Raw genomic sequence first — 15,764 nt, forward strand, 5'->3', positions numbered from 1 at the left:
ATTAGTGGATATATTTATCATGGGATGGAAAGTATTAAAGGCCCTGAAAAGCATGAAGGAAGGAAAAGAAGCCAACAATGCTTACACTTCTTCCTCTGGGAAGCCTCTCCAACCCCACTCAGGCTATGTTAGATGTCCCTTCTATGTGCTTCAAACGCTCCTTGTAATCCCCCTGTCCCAGAACTTGTCACACTATGTTGGAATTATCTGTTCATAGATCTGTCTCCTCCACTGAGACTGTAAGCCTCATGCACTACCAAAGGGTTGCTGCCCATCTGGGCAACAATGCACATCAAGCATACAGGACTCAAAATATTTGTTGTCGAATCTTCCTGTCAAAAAAGAGAACAATACACTTAAAGATCTCTTGTTATCATTCCTTCATCTGGTCCTCTGGAAAAACAAACAGAGTCAAAAGCTGCGAGAAAATATAAGCCAAGGGGCATCTGGGTGGCTCAGTTAGTTAAACATCTGCCTTCGGCTCAGGTCAAGATCCCAGGGTTCTGGGTTCAAGCCTCACATCACGCTCCCTGCTCAGAAGGGAATCTGCTTCTTCCTCAACCTCTGCTCGCCCCCAACATCGCTTGTGTGTGCACGCTCTCTCTCTCTCTCTCTCTCACTTGCACACTCACTCTCCTCTCAAATAAGTAAATAAAATCTTAAAAGGAAAACACACAAACATAATCCAAGTGAGGAAATAGTTAAGTACAGAAGCAAAGAAAGTTGGTGAGCAATAGTTCTATTATTCTGGCTCAGAGAGAAAAGGCAAAATGTATTATTGGCTTCAAAAAATATTTTAATCTTTTTATAAGTGTTGATATTTCCTGAAAAGCATTCCACCATTGGATTCTTTTAACAGGTGAATATTAGAGGGTAACCACAAATTTTGAAAAAAATTAAGTTATGAAAATAAAAATTATCATAGAAAAGCCATGTGTCTCTATAGATAACAGATTTTACAGTGTTATTCTCAAGGGGTAGGGGGAGAGGGTATTAGAGCTACAAAAGGTCATTAACAAAAGTATTTTTCTAATTTTATAATCAACTTTAAGAGGAAAGAATTACCTTCAGCATGTGTATTCACAGATAGTAGAAAGATAATTCTTAAAAATCTGCCCAGGTTAGTTTTTCTTTGAGAGGTTTCCAGCAGAGAACTATAAAATACCCAGTCTTTTTTGAAGAGATTGTGGCTGTATCTTAGATTTAAAATACATTTATTTACTTGCTAATAATTCAAGAAGTCATATCACACACACATACTTAAGCACCAAATTTATAATAAATAGCTTTGACTTGGCTTGTAAATAACCTCAGTAGTTTAGAGGCACACAGAAATGTCTTATCTCATCTGGTCTTAAGAAGTAGCATTGCTCATTGCCTGCATGAATACTACCCAAGCACATCACACAGGAGAGACTCAGGACTTGGAGAGAAAAGCCTTCTCAGCTTGCCTATCTTCAGTATGAAGCACGTACATGTTATTTTGTTTGCAGTGGCCTGCTAATACATTCGGCACTGGACATCCCTGTCCTCTTCTGCTTAATTAAAAATTCAATCTGACTGATAATGATTTCAAATACATTACAAGCAACAGGAATTCAGTTCAACAGAAACCTGCCTTTTTTATTCCTTCCTCACTGCATAATTTTGCAAAATAACTCCCAACCAGAAAACGACTTCAACCTGCTGCCTGAAATGGACATTTATTTGCTCACTAGTGCAAGGGAAAAAACTGATTTAAGTCAAATAAGATGTACACACACGTTCCTGGAAGGATAATTTTAGAACCCATTTCAAAGCAGACTCTAATTCGAAAATGCCTCTGCCACTTAGGACCACACGGAGATGCTACTAGCCTTACGAGATGTCATCAAGCGATTGAGTTTTGCCAATGGTGGAAGTGGTCACAGCCACCATGGCTTCCTTGCTTGGAGAAGGAAGAGAAGGAGGGGGCAGTTTATTAGAAATCACTTCAGGAAGGAGGCAATAACAGCGGACATACAAAGCCACGGGCTATTGATTGCAAATCTGGCAAGGCTGCAGGCCATTCTCATTGCAGGCAGGGCACCGCAGGGCCCGATAGGACTCCTTAAATCTGTTGGCCAGCATGGAGAACTTGCTGCCGTGGCACAGGGAGCAGGTGGCGCTGCCCGACCCTCGGCAGCGAAAACAGTTGTCCTCGGGAAGCTCCCCTTCCTGCAAGAGACAGGTCAGGGTTTAGTCACAGCAGTTCGAGACCTTTCTTCCAAAGCAGGTTGAAATAGCACTGGGCTGCCAAGAAGGCAGAGGCAAAATGAGAGAATGGGAGGACAAAATGCTTCCTACAACTGACAAAGGGGGAACAGGCCAGAGGCACAGAAAACTCACTTTAATTTTATCAGAGAGGATTTCCCTGATGGAATCTCTGAGACAGCATTCCCCCCCCACCCCTTGCACTCTGTACCTTCTCGTTCCTCATCGCCCTTGTCACCATGTGACATGTTATTTCTGTATGTTCCATCAGGACAAGGACTTACTTTCCCTCACTGCCAAATGCTAATAGTGAACATTTGTGGCATGCTAAGTAGGTGCCAGGAGCTGTTCTAAGAGTTTGCTCTACATCCATCTATCTAATCCACACAACATCCCAGAGAGTTAGGGTGAGTATTATCATCCTTGTGGCAGATGAGAAAATGAGAGACTGAGAAATTGCCAATGGTCACACAGCCTGGAAGAGAGGAGGCAGGTTTTGATCCCAGGCAACCGAGCCCAGAGTCCACACGACTATGTACACAGCCCCTCACTGTAGCTGTCCAACAGCAGGCATTCAAGAAATATTGTTTTTATGTGACCAAAGACTGAGTAGATGGACAACTCAACTCAACAACAATCCTCTGAAGCTTAGCTCTGAATTCTTGCAGCGCTTCATCTTTATTTTCTTTAAGAACTGTGATATGGCCTAAGACAGCAATCGTGCACCGTGGACAGTTCTCCCCTGGCCTCTCTAAACCTTTTTCTTCACCTGCAAAATGGGACTCGTAATGCTTACCACTCAGAGTAGCTAGAATATTAAATGAGAGAGTATGTAAAAGGACCACAATATATTATCTGGCATATTATAGGTTCTCCATAAAAGTTAGTTCACTTCTAAGCCTTGCTATTAAGTCTGGACTTACTAGTCCTCAACTCCCATCCTGCAGATAATGCCCCTTGTCTACTGCCATGCTCCTTCCCTAAGGACATCCATCCCAAGGAAACTGGTAAACTTTGCACTCTGTGAAAAGATTGTGCATAGACCATGAACTTCCCAAGAAATAAGGGGTAGTACTAAATCAATAACAGGTAGATCCAGTACCAAGTCCTCTCTATTTTACCTGCTAAACATCTCTCAAATCCATCCAGTTTTCTCCACCCACAACCACAATCCTAGTCCAGATACCCACCAATTCTGGCACAGATTCATGGTGGAACCCTGCCTCAGATCCTGTGGGCTCCTCTCTCCAATCCAGCCAACCCCTATTTGTTTTCAGATGTTGGCTTAGCAGTACCTACACCTCTAGCCCGGAGTCCTGATCCACCTGTACTGCCCCAAGCATGGCACATCTCATATCTACTGAAGGTTTCTGCTGACCACACAGCAAGTTCTCTGTGCTAGTCTGTCACCACCACTTCCAAGACTTAAAGTATGGTGACTGGCACAATATTTGTTGTTCACATGTTTATTGGACAAAGAAACAAAATAATGCTATCTGGAGAACCCTCCCAATTCTTAATTCTAGGAACTAACAAGAGAGCTGGAGTTCCCTAGGTAGCTCCACCCAGCTAACACAGCTTTCTTTTATAACTTAAGAATAAAAATAATCTTGAAAAGGGAGGCGTACATTCTGAAAATAGTTCTATTGTGCTAGAAAGTGCCTAAGAAGGTATTAAATTTTATTTATTCTAGATTTAGGAAACTGAAGTGATTATCCAACTGACAAAAACCTAAATGATGTCTATGTCTTCTTTTCTTAATATATTATCGGTTGCTGCCATATTTTATTCTATTTTTAAAAAGATTTCATGTATTTATTTGACAGAGAGAGAGAGAGAAAGCACAAGCAGGGGGAGCAGCAGGCAGAAAGAGAGGGAGAAATAGATTCCCTACTGAACAGGGATCCTGACGACCCTGGGATTGTGACCTAAGCTGAAGGCTGATGCTTAACCGACTGAGCCACCCAGGCGCCCTGACTACTGCTATGCTTTAATATATTAACAATGGAGAGGGATCCCTGGGTGGCGCAGCGGTTTGGCGCCTGCCTTTGGCCCAGGGTGCGATCCTGGAGACCCGGGATCGAATCCCACGTCAGGCTCCCGGTGCATGGAGACTGCTTCTCCCTCTGTCTGTGTCTCTGCCTCTCTCTCTCTCTCTCTCTCTCTGTGACTATCATAAAAAAAAAAAAAAAAAACAATGGAGAAACTGGTTTTTCTTCTCTTAAAGTCTTCAAAATAAGTGTATTTGCCAAAATATTCTTTAAGCAAATTATCACGGTCCATTTTGCTGCCAAATCCACATTTTTGTTTTGTACTGGGTCCTAGTGAGATTTTAATGTTGTCAAAGAAAGTACAGTAAAATCCTACCATAGTGCCATACATGTTGGCCAAAAATTAATTTGCATAGAATGCCAGGTTCAGGTATTAAAAGATTAATAAAATGACCTGGTGAGTGTGCTGTAGAGAACAAAAATAAATCATTGATCAAATTTTCTCTAATGCCACATGGTTATACAATGCAGTATTAGGGGCTTCACTGGAGTTTGCACTCTTACCCTAGGTTACCAACCTCCTTCCAACTACTGCCCTCAGCACATTCACTGAATCATTTAGTGATTCATTAAATCAAGTTTTACTGAGCCTCTACTCTGCACAAGGCATGCGGGATATAAGCTTCTGCCTTCCATTCTCAACATTTTTAAATTCTTCTCAGAAAATATTCGGTAAGAAGACTTAGAACATAGTTGTATTGCACAACTTAAGTTCTAGAACCAACAGACCACCTTACCAAACCACCTCTTACTGGCTCCATGAGCAAGGAAAAGGGCCTCAGCTTTCATTGTAGATTCAAAAGCTTGGGTGGCCCTAAAGTAGCCAACGAGCACCAATCTGGAGGCTTCTCAGTAGATGGGTTAAGATTATAAGATTGGTAGTCAGGTGGACCTGGGTTTGACTGCCAATTCTGATGACGTGTGGCAAGTTACTTGATTTCTCTGTGCCTTGGTTCCCCTAGCTACAGAAGAAGACTGCTAACAATTACCTCCCTCAGAGAGTCCTCATGAGAAAGAAAGAGACTAATGCATGGAAAGCAGTGGGCATGGTGCCCAGCTATCATGGGCTCTCAATAAATGGCAGTTATTATTATTATTATTATTATTACTACTACTACTACTACTATTATTTCAAAGGCAAGATCACATAAAGCATAAAGAAGCCCAGATGAGTTACAGTCTTGGATCCAGCAAACATATGGACAGATTTTTCCCCTTCTGTATTTCACTGTGGCTCAATTCAATTATTCCTCTCCTTTTCTTTTATAGTTAATACAGAGGGTTGGCATGGCCTGGCTTTTAGCCTTGGCCTGCTCTTTCATCAAGGTTCCCACTGTTTCCCTGTTCCATCTAACACAGCAAAGAGTCTCCTGGTCAGAAGGGGCTCCTTGATGTTCTTTGACCTTCTTTTTTAGAATAAAATCTGTCTGGGCATTTATTGCACAAGGGATTTGGCAAACAAATAGCAATTTAAAACAGTTTAAAAGACAGGCAAGTGAAGTATAACCTTTCACGACAACTTTCGGCTGCATACCTCTGTCCTAGTTTATGGTCTTACAGCGAAAAAACATGGATCTCTCCAAATTGAATTTAAAGATAATTGTCATGTCAGGCCTGTTGCTGCTTTTTTACTCAGGCCTGCAGCGTGACCTGCATTTTATCATTTCTGGCTCACTTCTGCAAATACATGCTCCTGCAAATTACAAAATAGGATGAAAAAGAATAGAATTAATGAATTTTAAAGTGGGAAAGTAACGCTTTGGATCACAACGTTTATAGTCTGCCTGCTGCTCTGCTAGGTTCTGAGCCATGCCACGTAAAAGGCAAGAGAAGGCTGAGGCATGATACTTCTACCAGATGGCTCTCTGGTCCCAAATTCCAATACTATTTCCATGAACATTTAACTAACATTTACTGCACACCTACTCTGTGCTAGGTTCTATTTTTATTTTTATTTCTCATTTTTTTTTTTTACATGAGAACTACTTTTCTATGCTCAACATAAATACGGCCCCTGGACTCATGGAGACAAAATCTGGTGAGTGACAGTAAACATTAACCAAAGATTTACACAGGGAAATATAAGATCACAACTAAGGAGGGATGTAAGCTGCTCTGAGGGGTCCATCCTTGGGTATTTTATCTTCATAGAAGTGAGGGGAGGCCCCTCTGAGCAAGTGATGCCTCCACTGAGATTTCAGGTGCTAAGAGCGAAGCAGAGGGGAATCTGGAGAATATTCTAGGCACAAGGGAGTTGCTTCTGGTAGGAAAGGGCAAAGAACATATATGCGTGGTAGCTAGATGGGCAGTGTGTCTAGGACAGTGAATGAGGAGAGATGTGTAAGAGGAGGCTAAAGAGGCTAACAGTGCCCAGGCTATATACTGTTTAATTCCAAACAGTCAGAGGTCACTGAAAGTTTGGGGTGGGGAAAAGAGTGAAGAAGGGGTGACATGATCATACTTGCATTTCAAAAGTATCTTATCAACCTGAAATCAGTTTGGAGAGAGATAAGAGTCTTTGTGAGCAGAACTTTAATAAGGGTCTTTTGCCAGAGTCTGGTCATCACTTTCCTATTCCTGTCCTCTAAACCCTACTGAGGTCAGGACGTCACTCACGTACGAGGATGCCCCTGGCCCATTTTGTCACACTGATCCATGGGAGGTGAGAGTGAGTCCCATAGAAAGCTTCAACTCCCAAAAGATGGAAACTGAAGAGAGAGAAAATTCATTTCTCCTGCTATCCAAGCTTTTACCCTCTTAGCTTAAATCCATCAAAGTTGCTTTTCCCACCGCCAATCCCAAACTGTGAACTAATGACTATCATCACTCTACCCCTTCATCTAAGCATGTCCAGGCAACGGTTTCCAAGGTGAGGAGTGCACACCTCTAAGAGGTGTCGGAAGAAAATCATTCTACTATTTCTACTTACTTTTTATCTTTAAAAGGCAAGAAATTAAGCTTCAAGATATTTTCAAAAGAAACTGTTATGCTCATTTTTAATAAATTAATTGACACTGGCCCCTTCACTAGGTCAGGCAGTCACCAGACAAATAAGGGACCCAAGGGACCCTGCTTCCCTGAAGTAGTATGATGTAAAGTGACCCCACTGCACATCAAGTGACAGTGGTGTCCCAGCTCATTCATTCACTTTGAGCACCTTGCAACATATGGAAGTTCACTTGTCGTTGGTCTAGTGGATTTGCAGATAACACTTAGTTTTGGGCAGCCCCGGTGGTGCAGTGGTTTAGTGCCGCCTGCAGCCCAGGGTGTGATCCTGGAGACCCTGGATAGTCCCACATCAGGCTCCCTGCATGGAGCCTACTTCTCCCTCTGCCTGTGTCTCTGCCTCTGTGTGTGTGTGTGTCTCTATGAATAAACAGATAACACTTAGTTTTAACTAAACTAAGTCTCTACAAAATCTAGACACATGGCTCAATAAGATTCTTTAAGGAAACTGGATTGAGGGTAACACCAATAATAGAAGTACAAGCAAACCCATAAGAAAAAAGAATAGAGCTGATTTTTTTCCATGTCCAGAATAAGCTGTTCTATGCCACAATGCAGAATGAAAATAATAAATACCTAATCAGATCTCAAAAGAAGTCACTGAAAAAAATAAAATTATGCATATTTGAAATACAGACATAACCATTATTGCTAATAACATACCATTAAAATATAATAAATTTAAAATTCCCTAATGTCTTCAACAGTTAGACATCTCAAGTATTTATATTCAAGTTTTCACTTAAGTGTGCACAATTAAATCATTTGAAGACCACTGCTGTAGGGCCAGCTCCAAGTAAGACAGTGAACCATTCTGACACACCTGTGGGTACTGGTTATGGGGGAATGTGCCTCCTGCATCTGGCAAATGCCCATCGTTCTGGTCACTGTCTCCGTAGATTTCTTCTTTGCTCATCAGAGACTCCTCCTCAGCCTCCTCTTCCTTCTGGAGAATTTTCCTCATGAAGTCTCTCTTGTCCATGGGGGTTCGAATGATTTTCAAGTTATTCGTGTAGATGATGATCTTTCCAAAATCTATAATAGGTGGGGACTAGAGAAATGGAGAATGAGCAATCACCAAATATAGGGCTGCAGGACCTGTTCAACATGCCAGGAGAGAGTCTGAGAGAAAGAGCTTGTAACTCTCTGGCTTTTAGGATTCCAACAAACCCCAAAGTTACAGTTCACTCCCTGGTTCATTCGCTCTCTCTAAAAACACTGAAAACTAGCTTCCTTTGCCCTGTTGATGATAACCAACCAACGCTGAACCAATCATATAACTGCAACGTAAGACTCTGCAGGACAGAAGCCAGAGTTTCTATTCCTCTAAACCACAGTACATGATACACAGCTGGGCACAGTGAGTGTCTCGTAAATACAGAAGAATGCTTAAAAAATTAAATAGCTCTCCAAACTTTTATGCATAAATAATAATAGTAGATAATAATTATAGAACTATTATTATCTTTATTTTATTATAGTGGATAGTGTTTATTTTGTGTCACGCATCATGTTAAGCATTTTAGAAACATTACCTCACTTTCCCTTCAACGTCCCTTGAGGTGGGTGCTATGCTATGATTTCTATATTTTACAGATAAGGAGGCTAAGTCACAGTGGGGTTAAGAGTCTCCCAAGGTTACCAGTGGTCAGGGTCTGTGGCAGGGATTCAAATCCCAGTCTGCCTAACTCTAAAGTCCCTATCTTAATACCTACACTGTACTATTCACAAGCATTTCCCCCAAAAAACCCTGTAATATCATTATGTATATAATGATCATATACATATATATTTATGTATATATAAAATGTGTAGTGATTTTATATATATGCAATGATCTTACATATGTAATATTTTTATTGTTTGTACAATATATAAATCTTTTTATGCCAATAAATATATTTCTGTAGCATCATTACTAATAGCTTATATTCCTTTGTGTGGGTTTACCATGTATTTCTTGGTGATTTCCTGAGGAATAATTTAGGCAATACTACAATGCAGCAGAGCAGCACGGGGGAATAAATGTTTAGGGATTTCCTAAGAACACAGATTTTCTCGCAGAGATACAACAGCTTGGTGACAAATAACACCAACCTTAATTCCACCGTTTACCAACTGTGAGATATAGGCGAGTCATTTGGCCTCTTAGAATCCCCAGTTTGCTCATCCACAGATGGGGTGACATCTAACTGGTGGGCATCACCACAAAGTCATTACTAAAACAGGAATACCTGGGGGACCTGAGTGGCTCAGTCAGTTAAGCATCTGCTTCTTGATTTCAGCTCAGGTCATGATCTCAGGGTTGTGAGATCAAGTCCCAAGATGGGCCCTGTGTTCAGCCTGGAGCCTGCTCAAGATTCTCTTTCCCCTCTCCCTCTGCCCCTCCTCTCCTTCACTCACATATGCGCTCTCTCGCTCTCTCTCTCTCTCTCTCTCTCAACACAAAACAAAGCAAAACGAAACATAGGAATACTTGGATACTGGGTGGTAAGCAGGTGCCATCCTGAGACTCCTGAGTGCCCTCTTTTTAACCATGACTCCCTTCAGGGAGCCTCCAACATCCCCAAACCTAGTAACATACCAGCTAATGATTAGGATCCCAGGTTTCAGGACTCTGCCCCAATACTCTGCTTTTCTGTGCTGACTAGGCAATGCTCCCATGGTCAGAGATTTTGATGCTCATCCCTGAGGCCAATTATACCAATTTCTAGGGGCGGGGGTGCAAAGCAGAATATATAAAACAGGACTGTGAAAGATACTGTGCAGAGATGGCCTTGTCGCTGGTATTAAAAACTGTTCATTAGTAATGCATGCACAATCATGCTACACAGCTACATACTCCGGCATGAAATATTCCACTCTGCATTTATAGAAGTGTAGAAACCAAATCCGTCGGGATACCACAATCAAGCAGTCTCCTATTTACAGCCCTAATGCATTCGGTCACACCCTGGCTTAAATGGGACTTCACTACTGGGATCCCCTTCCTTGAAACACAGAGTTTTCTATCATTATTTATGAAGCTACCAGCTTCCTACTTGGCCCTGCTTTCTCTCTCTCTCTCTTTCTCTCTCTGTCTCCAAGGGATCATGTGGCAGCTTCCATTTCCTACTGTTTGATGTGCACTGGGTTCCTGTTTCACACTCTGGACTATCGGTTTCTGAACATCAGAAGATAAAGATGGTGGTACTTTTAGAAGGTTCCATTTCCACTTCCACTAATAGCCAAGGAGGTTTAGTTACTAGGGAACTTTTTTTTTTCACATGTAGAACTGGCTTTTTCAAGGTGAAACTCTTAAGCTACTGAAAAAAAAAAAAAAAGCCTGTGGTCATGTGGTCCAACCTCCTGCTTCTACCCTGGTTTATATCTGAGACACCCAGGATAGTAAATTTATTTTTAATGTACTCAAAAGAAGGAGGGTCCCAAAACACCTGTAAGGTGTGTTTATGTTTCAGTCACCTCGACAGCCAAGTTCTTCCTTGCATCTAAGGAAACCCTCCAGGTGTAACCAAAGTTCCCGTTATCTGGTGAGACCCAACTGCCCGTGAGGAACACCCACTCTTATATTACAGAGGGCCAGGATGAAGCCAGGAATTTTTGCATTTCCTTCCATGGTGCCCAGAATGGCAACTTAGATGACTGAGCTTCATAAATGCTCTGACGCCAGTGGCCACACACCTGGAGACGGCAATACAAACACCATGAACCCTTTCCACTTAAGATGCAGAGACACCTTCCTGAGTCCTAGAAATGCAATGGGTTGGAGGCAGGCAGGTCTGAGGTCAATTTTTCTTTTTTCTTTTCTTTTTTTTTTTTTTTTGAGGTCAGTTTTTCTGTACAAGATTTGCAAGTTACCAAGCTCCATGCACTGTTTTTCCAATATGTAAAATCTTTCTCAAAGAATTACAGTGAAGATGAAATGGCATATGTACAAAGTACATGTTCAGTAAATGCCATGTCCCTTCCTTCCCTTTCATTTTTTTAAATGAATCTTATAAACTTCAAATGGTTTCAATTCTGAAAGATACTTGTTTAAAACCACTTTCTCTATCATGTAAAGTTTTTTTTTTAAAGACTCCATATTTCTTTGATGAGAACCTGGTCATTATCACAATGATAGGGAATATTTGCTAAGCACATCCAATGTTCCAGGCACAATGCTAAGTATTTCTCATGTATAATCTTTTTTAATCACCACAATAATCTTCCTAAGTACTTTTATTAATCCCATTTCGTAATAAAACATTGAAGCCAGGCAAGATTAAGTGGTCTGCTCAAGCTCCCACAGTAAGTAGGTAGAGTGGACAGCAAGCCCAGATTTAACGGGTATCAGAGCACCTGATTTTTTTCATGATTATTTCTTACTGGGAAAAGTGATAGAATATGAAGTGCATAAAATTGACAACTTTGGGGCACCTGGGTGGCTCAAATGGTTAAGCATCTGTCTTCAGTTCAGGTCATGATCACGGGGTCCTGGGATCGAGACCCGCATCAGGCTCCCTGCTCAACGGGGAAGCCTGCTTCTCCCTCTCTCTCTGCTCCCCACTCTGCTTGTGTGCTCTCACCATCTCTCTCTCTCTCTCTCTCTCAAACAAATTAAATCTTTAAAAAAAATTTTTTTACCACTTTAACCATTTCTAAGTGTACATGTCAGTGGCATCAGTACGTTCACACTGTTGTGTAGCCGTTATCACTACCCATCCCCAGAACTTCTTCATTTTCTAAGAGTGAAACTGTATCCCCATTGAACTCCTACCTCTCCTCTCCCCCAGCCCCTGGCAACCACCGCTATACTTTCTGTCTCTGTAAATCTGACTACTCTAGGCACTTCACAGAGGTGGAACCATGTAATTCTCTTTTTACAAATGGTTCATTTCACTTCGTGTGTCTTCAAGTCTCACCCACGTTGTAGCCAGTGTCAGAATAGCCTTCGTTCTCAAGGCTGAGTAATGTCTGACTGTGTGTATACACCACATTGTATCTGTCCATTCATCTATTGGTGGACATCTGGGTTGCTCCCACTTGTGAGCAACTATGGATAAAGGTGCTATGAACATTGGTGGACAAATACCTGTTCAAATTCAGAATCTTTACTTATAATTATTGTGCTTAACTGCTACCCAGTGTTGCTTCACAGCCAATATTTACCAGGATCTATTTTACAGTTGGATTCGCTATTAAAAAATCATGGCTTTCCAGCTTGTCTTTTTTTATTTTTCATAAATACCACACTGATGACCTGTTTCAGTGGGTGGAGCTACAGGTCTCCATCCTCACCCCTCTCTTACCCAGAGGCTGGCTAAGATGGGGAGGTAAATTGGATCAGGCAACAAAGGAAACAAGGATAAATGGATCAAGAAAGAATCGAACTCTGAATATGGTCTCCAGAGCACTGTGTTTAAACCAATGGTGTGGTGCTGCTATGAAGACTCAATCATCTGGTTTTATAAGTCCTTATCAAATTATACATTAATGTAAGCGTCAAGTTTGACACATGACTTGTGAAGGTCAAGCGGTCCAATATTATCTACCAGACCTTGTACAAGGTCTGCATAAACTACAACTTTGTAAAGTCTCAACCTACAAATAAGATTCAGTTTCAAAGAGATATTGTAAGTACAAGACATAGTCAAGAACCTAGGATATAGTAGGCATCAGTAAATGGCAACTATTACTGTTAACATCATGATTATTTATGGTGAGAATAGAACAACTAGGAATAAAAAAGAATAATTTTAGAGAATAAAAAGGAACATTCCACATGCCCAAAAGCATGATGAATAAGAAAACCTGGGTTCTCATTCTGATTTTGCACCTAATGATCCTCTAATACTGGGTGGATCCCTTAACAACTTGGCACTCAGTTTTCCTCATCTGCAAAATGGGAATGACCATGTTTTGCCTTTCCCTCAAGGCTGTGATAAAGAACCACTGAGAAAGTCTGTGATACTGCTTTGTAATAATGCATGAGTCACTCCACTAACATGAGGGCTTATTCACTCCAGCCCCCTTTATTATAAAAAAGAAACCTGGTATTATCTTTGATAAATGTGGACTGCCCATAATTACACTTTTACCAATGCCAGAGAGGCCAATGCATTTGTCTGCCATAGATGAATTATCTGTTCCCTAAGGAAACTAACAATAAAAATGATTAGAGAGTAATTATCTGAATTTCACACTTTAAAGATGAGAGCATATCCTGGTGTACCATTCATTAATAACCTGGCACATTATATAATTGTATTTAAAGAAAAAAAGGCAATCATGGTCCCAATGGCAGGCATATACAATCTCTTTTTCATTTTTAGAAATCAGTGAATATTTTCCAAGTTCTTCTAGCTTAAAAGAAAATCATGTATGGGCTTTTGACTATCTATGGTACTGGGGAAGAGAATTGAAATTAACAGATAAAATACATGTTTCAATTGAACTATTAGCTCAAACTTTTTCTCCAAGTAACATTTCCTCTGGTTGACTTGCTTTTCACTATTTCTTCCCAGGGCTCCAATCACTCAGTGTTCATGCTAATGAACAATGGAAAGGCAAAATACATAAACAATAACAAAAAAAAAACATTTTTTAAAAAGCAGGCACAGAGACAGAGATAGGAAATAAAATAAGACATAGATAAGCCACAAGCTGAATGGTTGGCTGGAATGCAGTGAGCACCTTCAAACACTCAGCTCTTTCAGGAAACAAAACAACCGGCTGCCACATAATTTTCTAAAACGGCAGTCTGGCAAGCTGAAAACCACTGCATCCCTGTTTAATTTACTTACCCAGATAACCTAGCCAATTACTGTAACCCAATTACAGTTGACTATCCAGGATGGAACTGAATACTATACATGCTTATTGCACTTTCCAATAAGTAGTCAGCAAGCATGTTATTTTTGTTCCAGAAATATTATTCCAACAGCAGCTTCCCATTTGGTATACCCACAGCTTTGGCTGGTACCAGCGCATGAGCAAGATACAAATTTGAATGAGTTAGTGTTTTCCTATCTACATTTTAGTCCTTAAAGTTTATACACCACACAATACCAACCTTATGATCATTCGCCTTGTAGTCATTGAAGAAAGGCTGACTGCCCGTCAAAGTGTAGGCATTGCCCTCTCTAAACACGCTGATCCTTTGAGCAGTCAGCTTAGGGGAGTATGGCTGGGGTTTGGGGGCTTCCCCAGACCCATAAACACCATCCATTGGTTCAAGGGACTCTTGGAGAAAACTGTGAGGGTATTCCTCCTTTGGCGACTCTAATTCCTGCCCATCCTCAAAGACCTGTTTCAACACTCTGCCACTGTAGGAGGAAGAGATTTTAAAGCGTACTTTCCGTGGTTTGCCATCACTCTTCTGGTTCAGCTTCTTCTCAGGGTCCTCCATCAGTAGAAATTTCACTCTGTGGTTTCCAGGCTTCAGTGTGGCCAGTAAAATTTGGGGCTCTCAAGAAAAGGCATTTTATTTTCTCTCCTCTTGCATATAATTAATTCAAGTTGGTGCTGGGGTATGCTCAGTTTACAGCAACTGACACCCACACATTAAATATTGATAGACGTTCATGCAGAGGTAGGCGATCATGAGTTTATGGTGTGGACAGAGCACAGCATAAGACAAGATTGGGTATCCTTTGATTCCCAAACTCCCCCCATAACTTCACCCTAACCCTGGCCCTTCCTAACCTGAGCAAGAGTAGATTTATTTAGGCTGAACAAGTATCAATCCAATAAGGATCAGTTATTCCATCAGCCAGCAAATGTCTTATTATTATTCTTACCAACAACTACAACCTAGTTGTAGATAAGAGCACTTAATAGGCACCACAGATTTTTGCCTGCATTGCCTTACTTTGTCCTCACAATAAGCCTATATTGGAAGTATAATTATCCCATGTTTTACAGAAGGGAAAGCGAGGCTCAGAATTGTTTCCCCATTTGTCTATTCTAGTACAGCTAGGTAAGAGACAGAATGGGGATCAGAACTCAGTTCTGACCCCCAAACCCACAGCCAGTCCACTAAGCCAAAAGTTTTCAAACTGTGTTTCATGGAGCCCTAGATAGGAGGAAACCACGGATCCTGGACTCCAGGCCTTCATCCCTGCATGAATCAGAGAGGCTACATTTCCCATCTACTTTAAGTTAAGGTTTCATTTGGAAGCACAGCACCAAACCCCGCTGCCTACTCTAGACAACATCCAGTAAATGGCTGACATTGTGCACTCGTCGCTGTGATGACTATCAGGGAAGCATGAGACATGGGGCTTGTGAATGACAGTCCTGCATCTACTTCAGGAAACAGACTTAACACACATGAAACAAGAGCCTTCTGCTTGCTAAGCAAATTGTCCACTGCTGACTCCCAGAATATCTATTCTGGGAAGAGAATGGTCCCTAAGGGAACAAGGATGAAAGAAGACTTGTAAAGGAATGGGCCCTTGAGATAAGTCTTAAAGGGTGGGTTGGATTTGAGGA

The 15,764-nt window shown here is 41.2% G+C and overlaps 1 protein-coding gene across 1 annotated transcript; it reads right to left on the reverse strand.

Moving 5' to 3' along the window:
- Positions 1 to 792: 792 nt before the first annotated feature.
- Positions 793 to 14,679, reverse strand: GRXCR2 (glutaredoxin and cysteine rich domain containing 2). The gene is made up of 3 exons (XM_025982870.2): positions 14,344 to 14,679; positions 8,113 to 8,340; positions 793 to 2,196 (listed from the first exon to the last, which is right to left on the reverse strand). The coding sequence occupies exons 1-3, from the start codon at positions 14,677 to 14,679 to the stop codon at positions 2,014 to 2,016; spliced, it is 747 nt and encodes a 248-aa protein (XP_025838655.1). The 3' UTR covers positions 793 to 2,013.
- Between the last annotated feature and the right edge of the window lie 1,085 nt (positions 14,680 to 15,764).

The sequence above is a fragment of the Vulpes vulpes genome, chromosome 2 (assembly GCF_048418805.1).
Source record: "Vulpes vulpes isolate BD-2025 chromosome 2, VulVul3, whole genome shotgun sequence".
Classification (NCBI taxonomy): Eukaryota; Metazoa; Chordata; class Mammalia; order Carnivora; family Canidae; genus Vulpes; species Vulpes vulpes.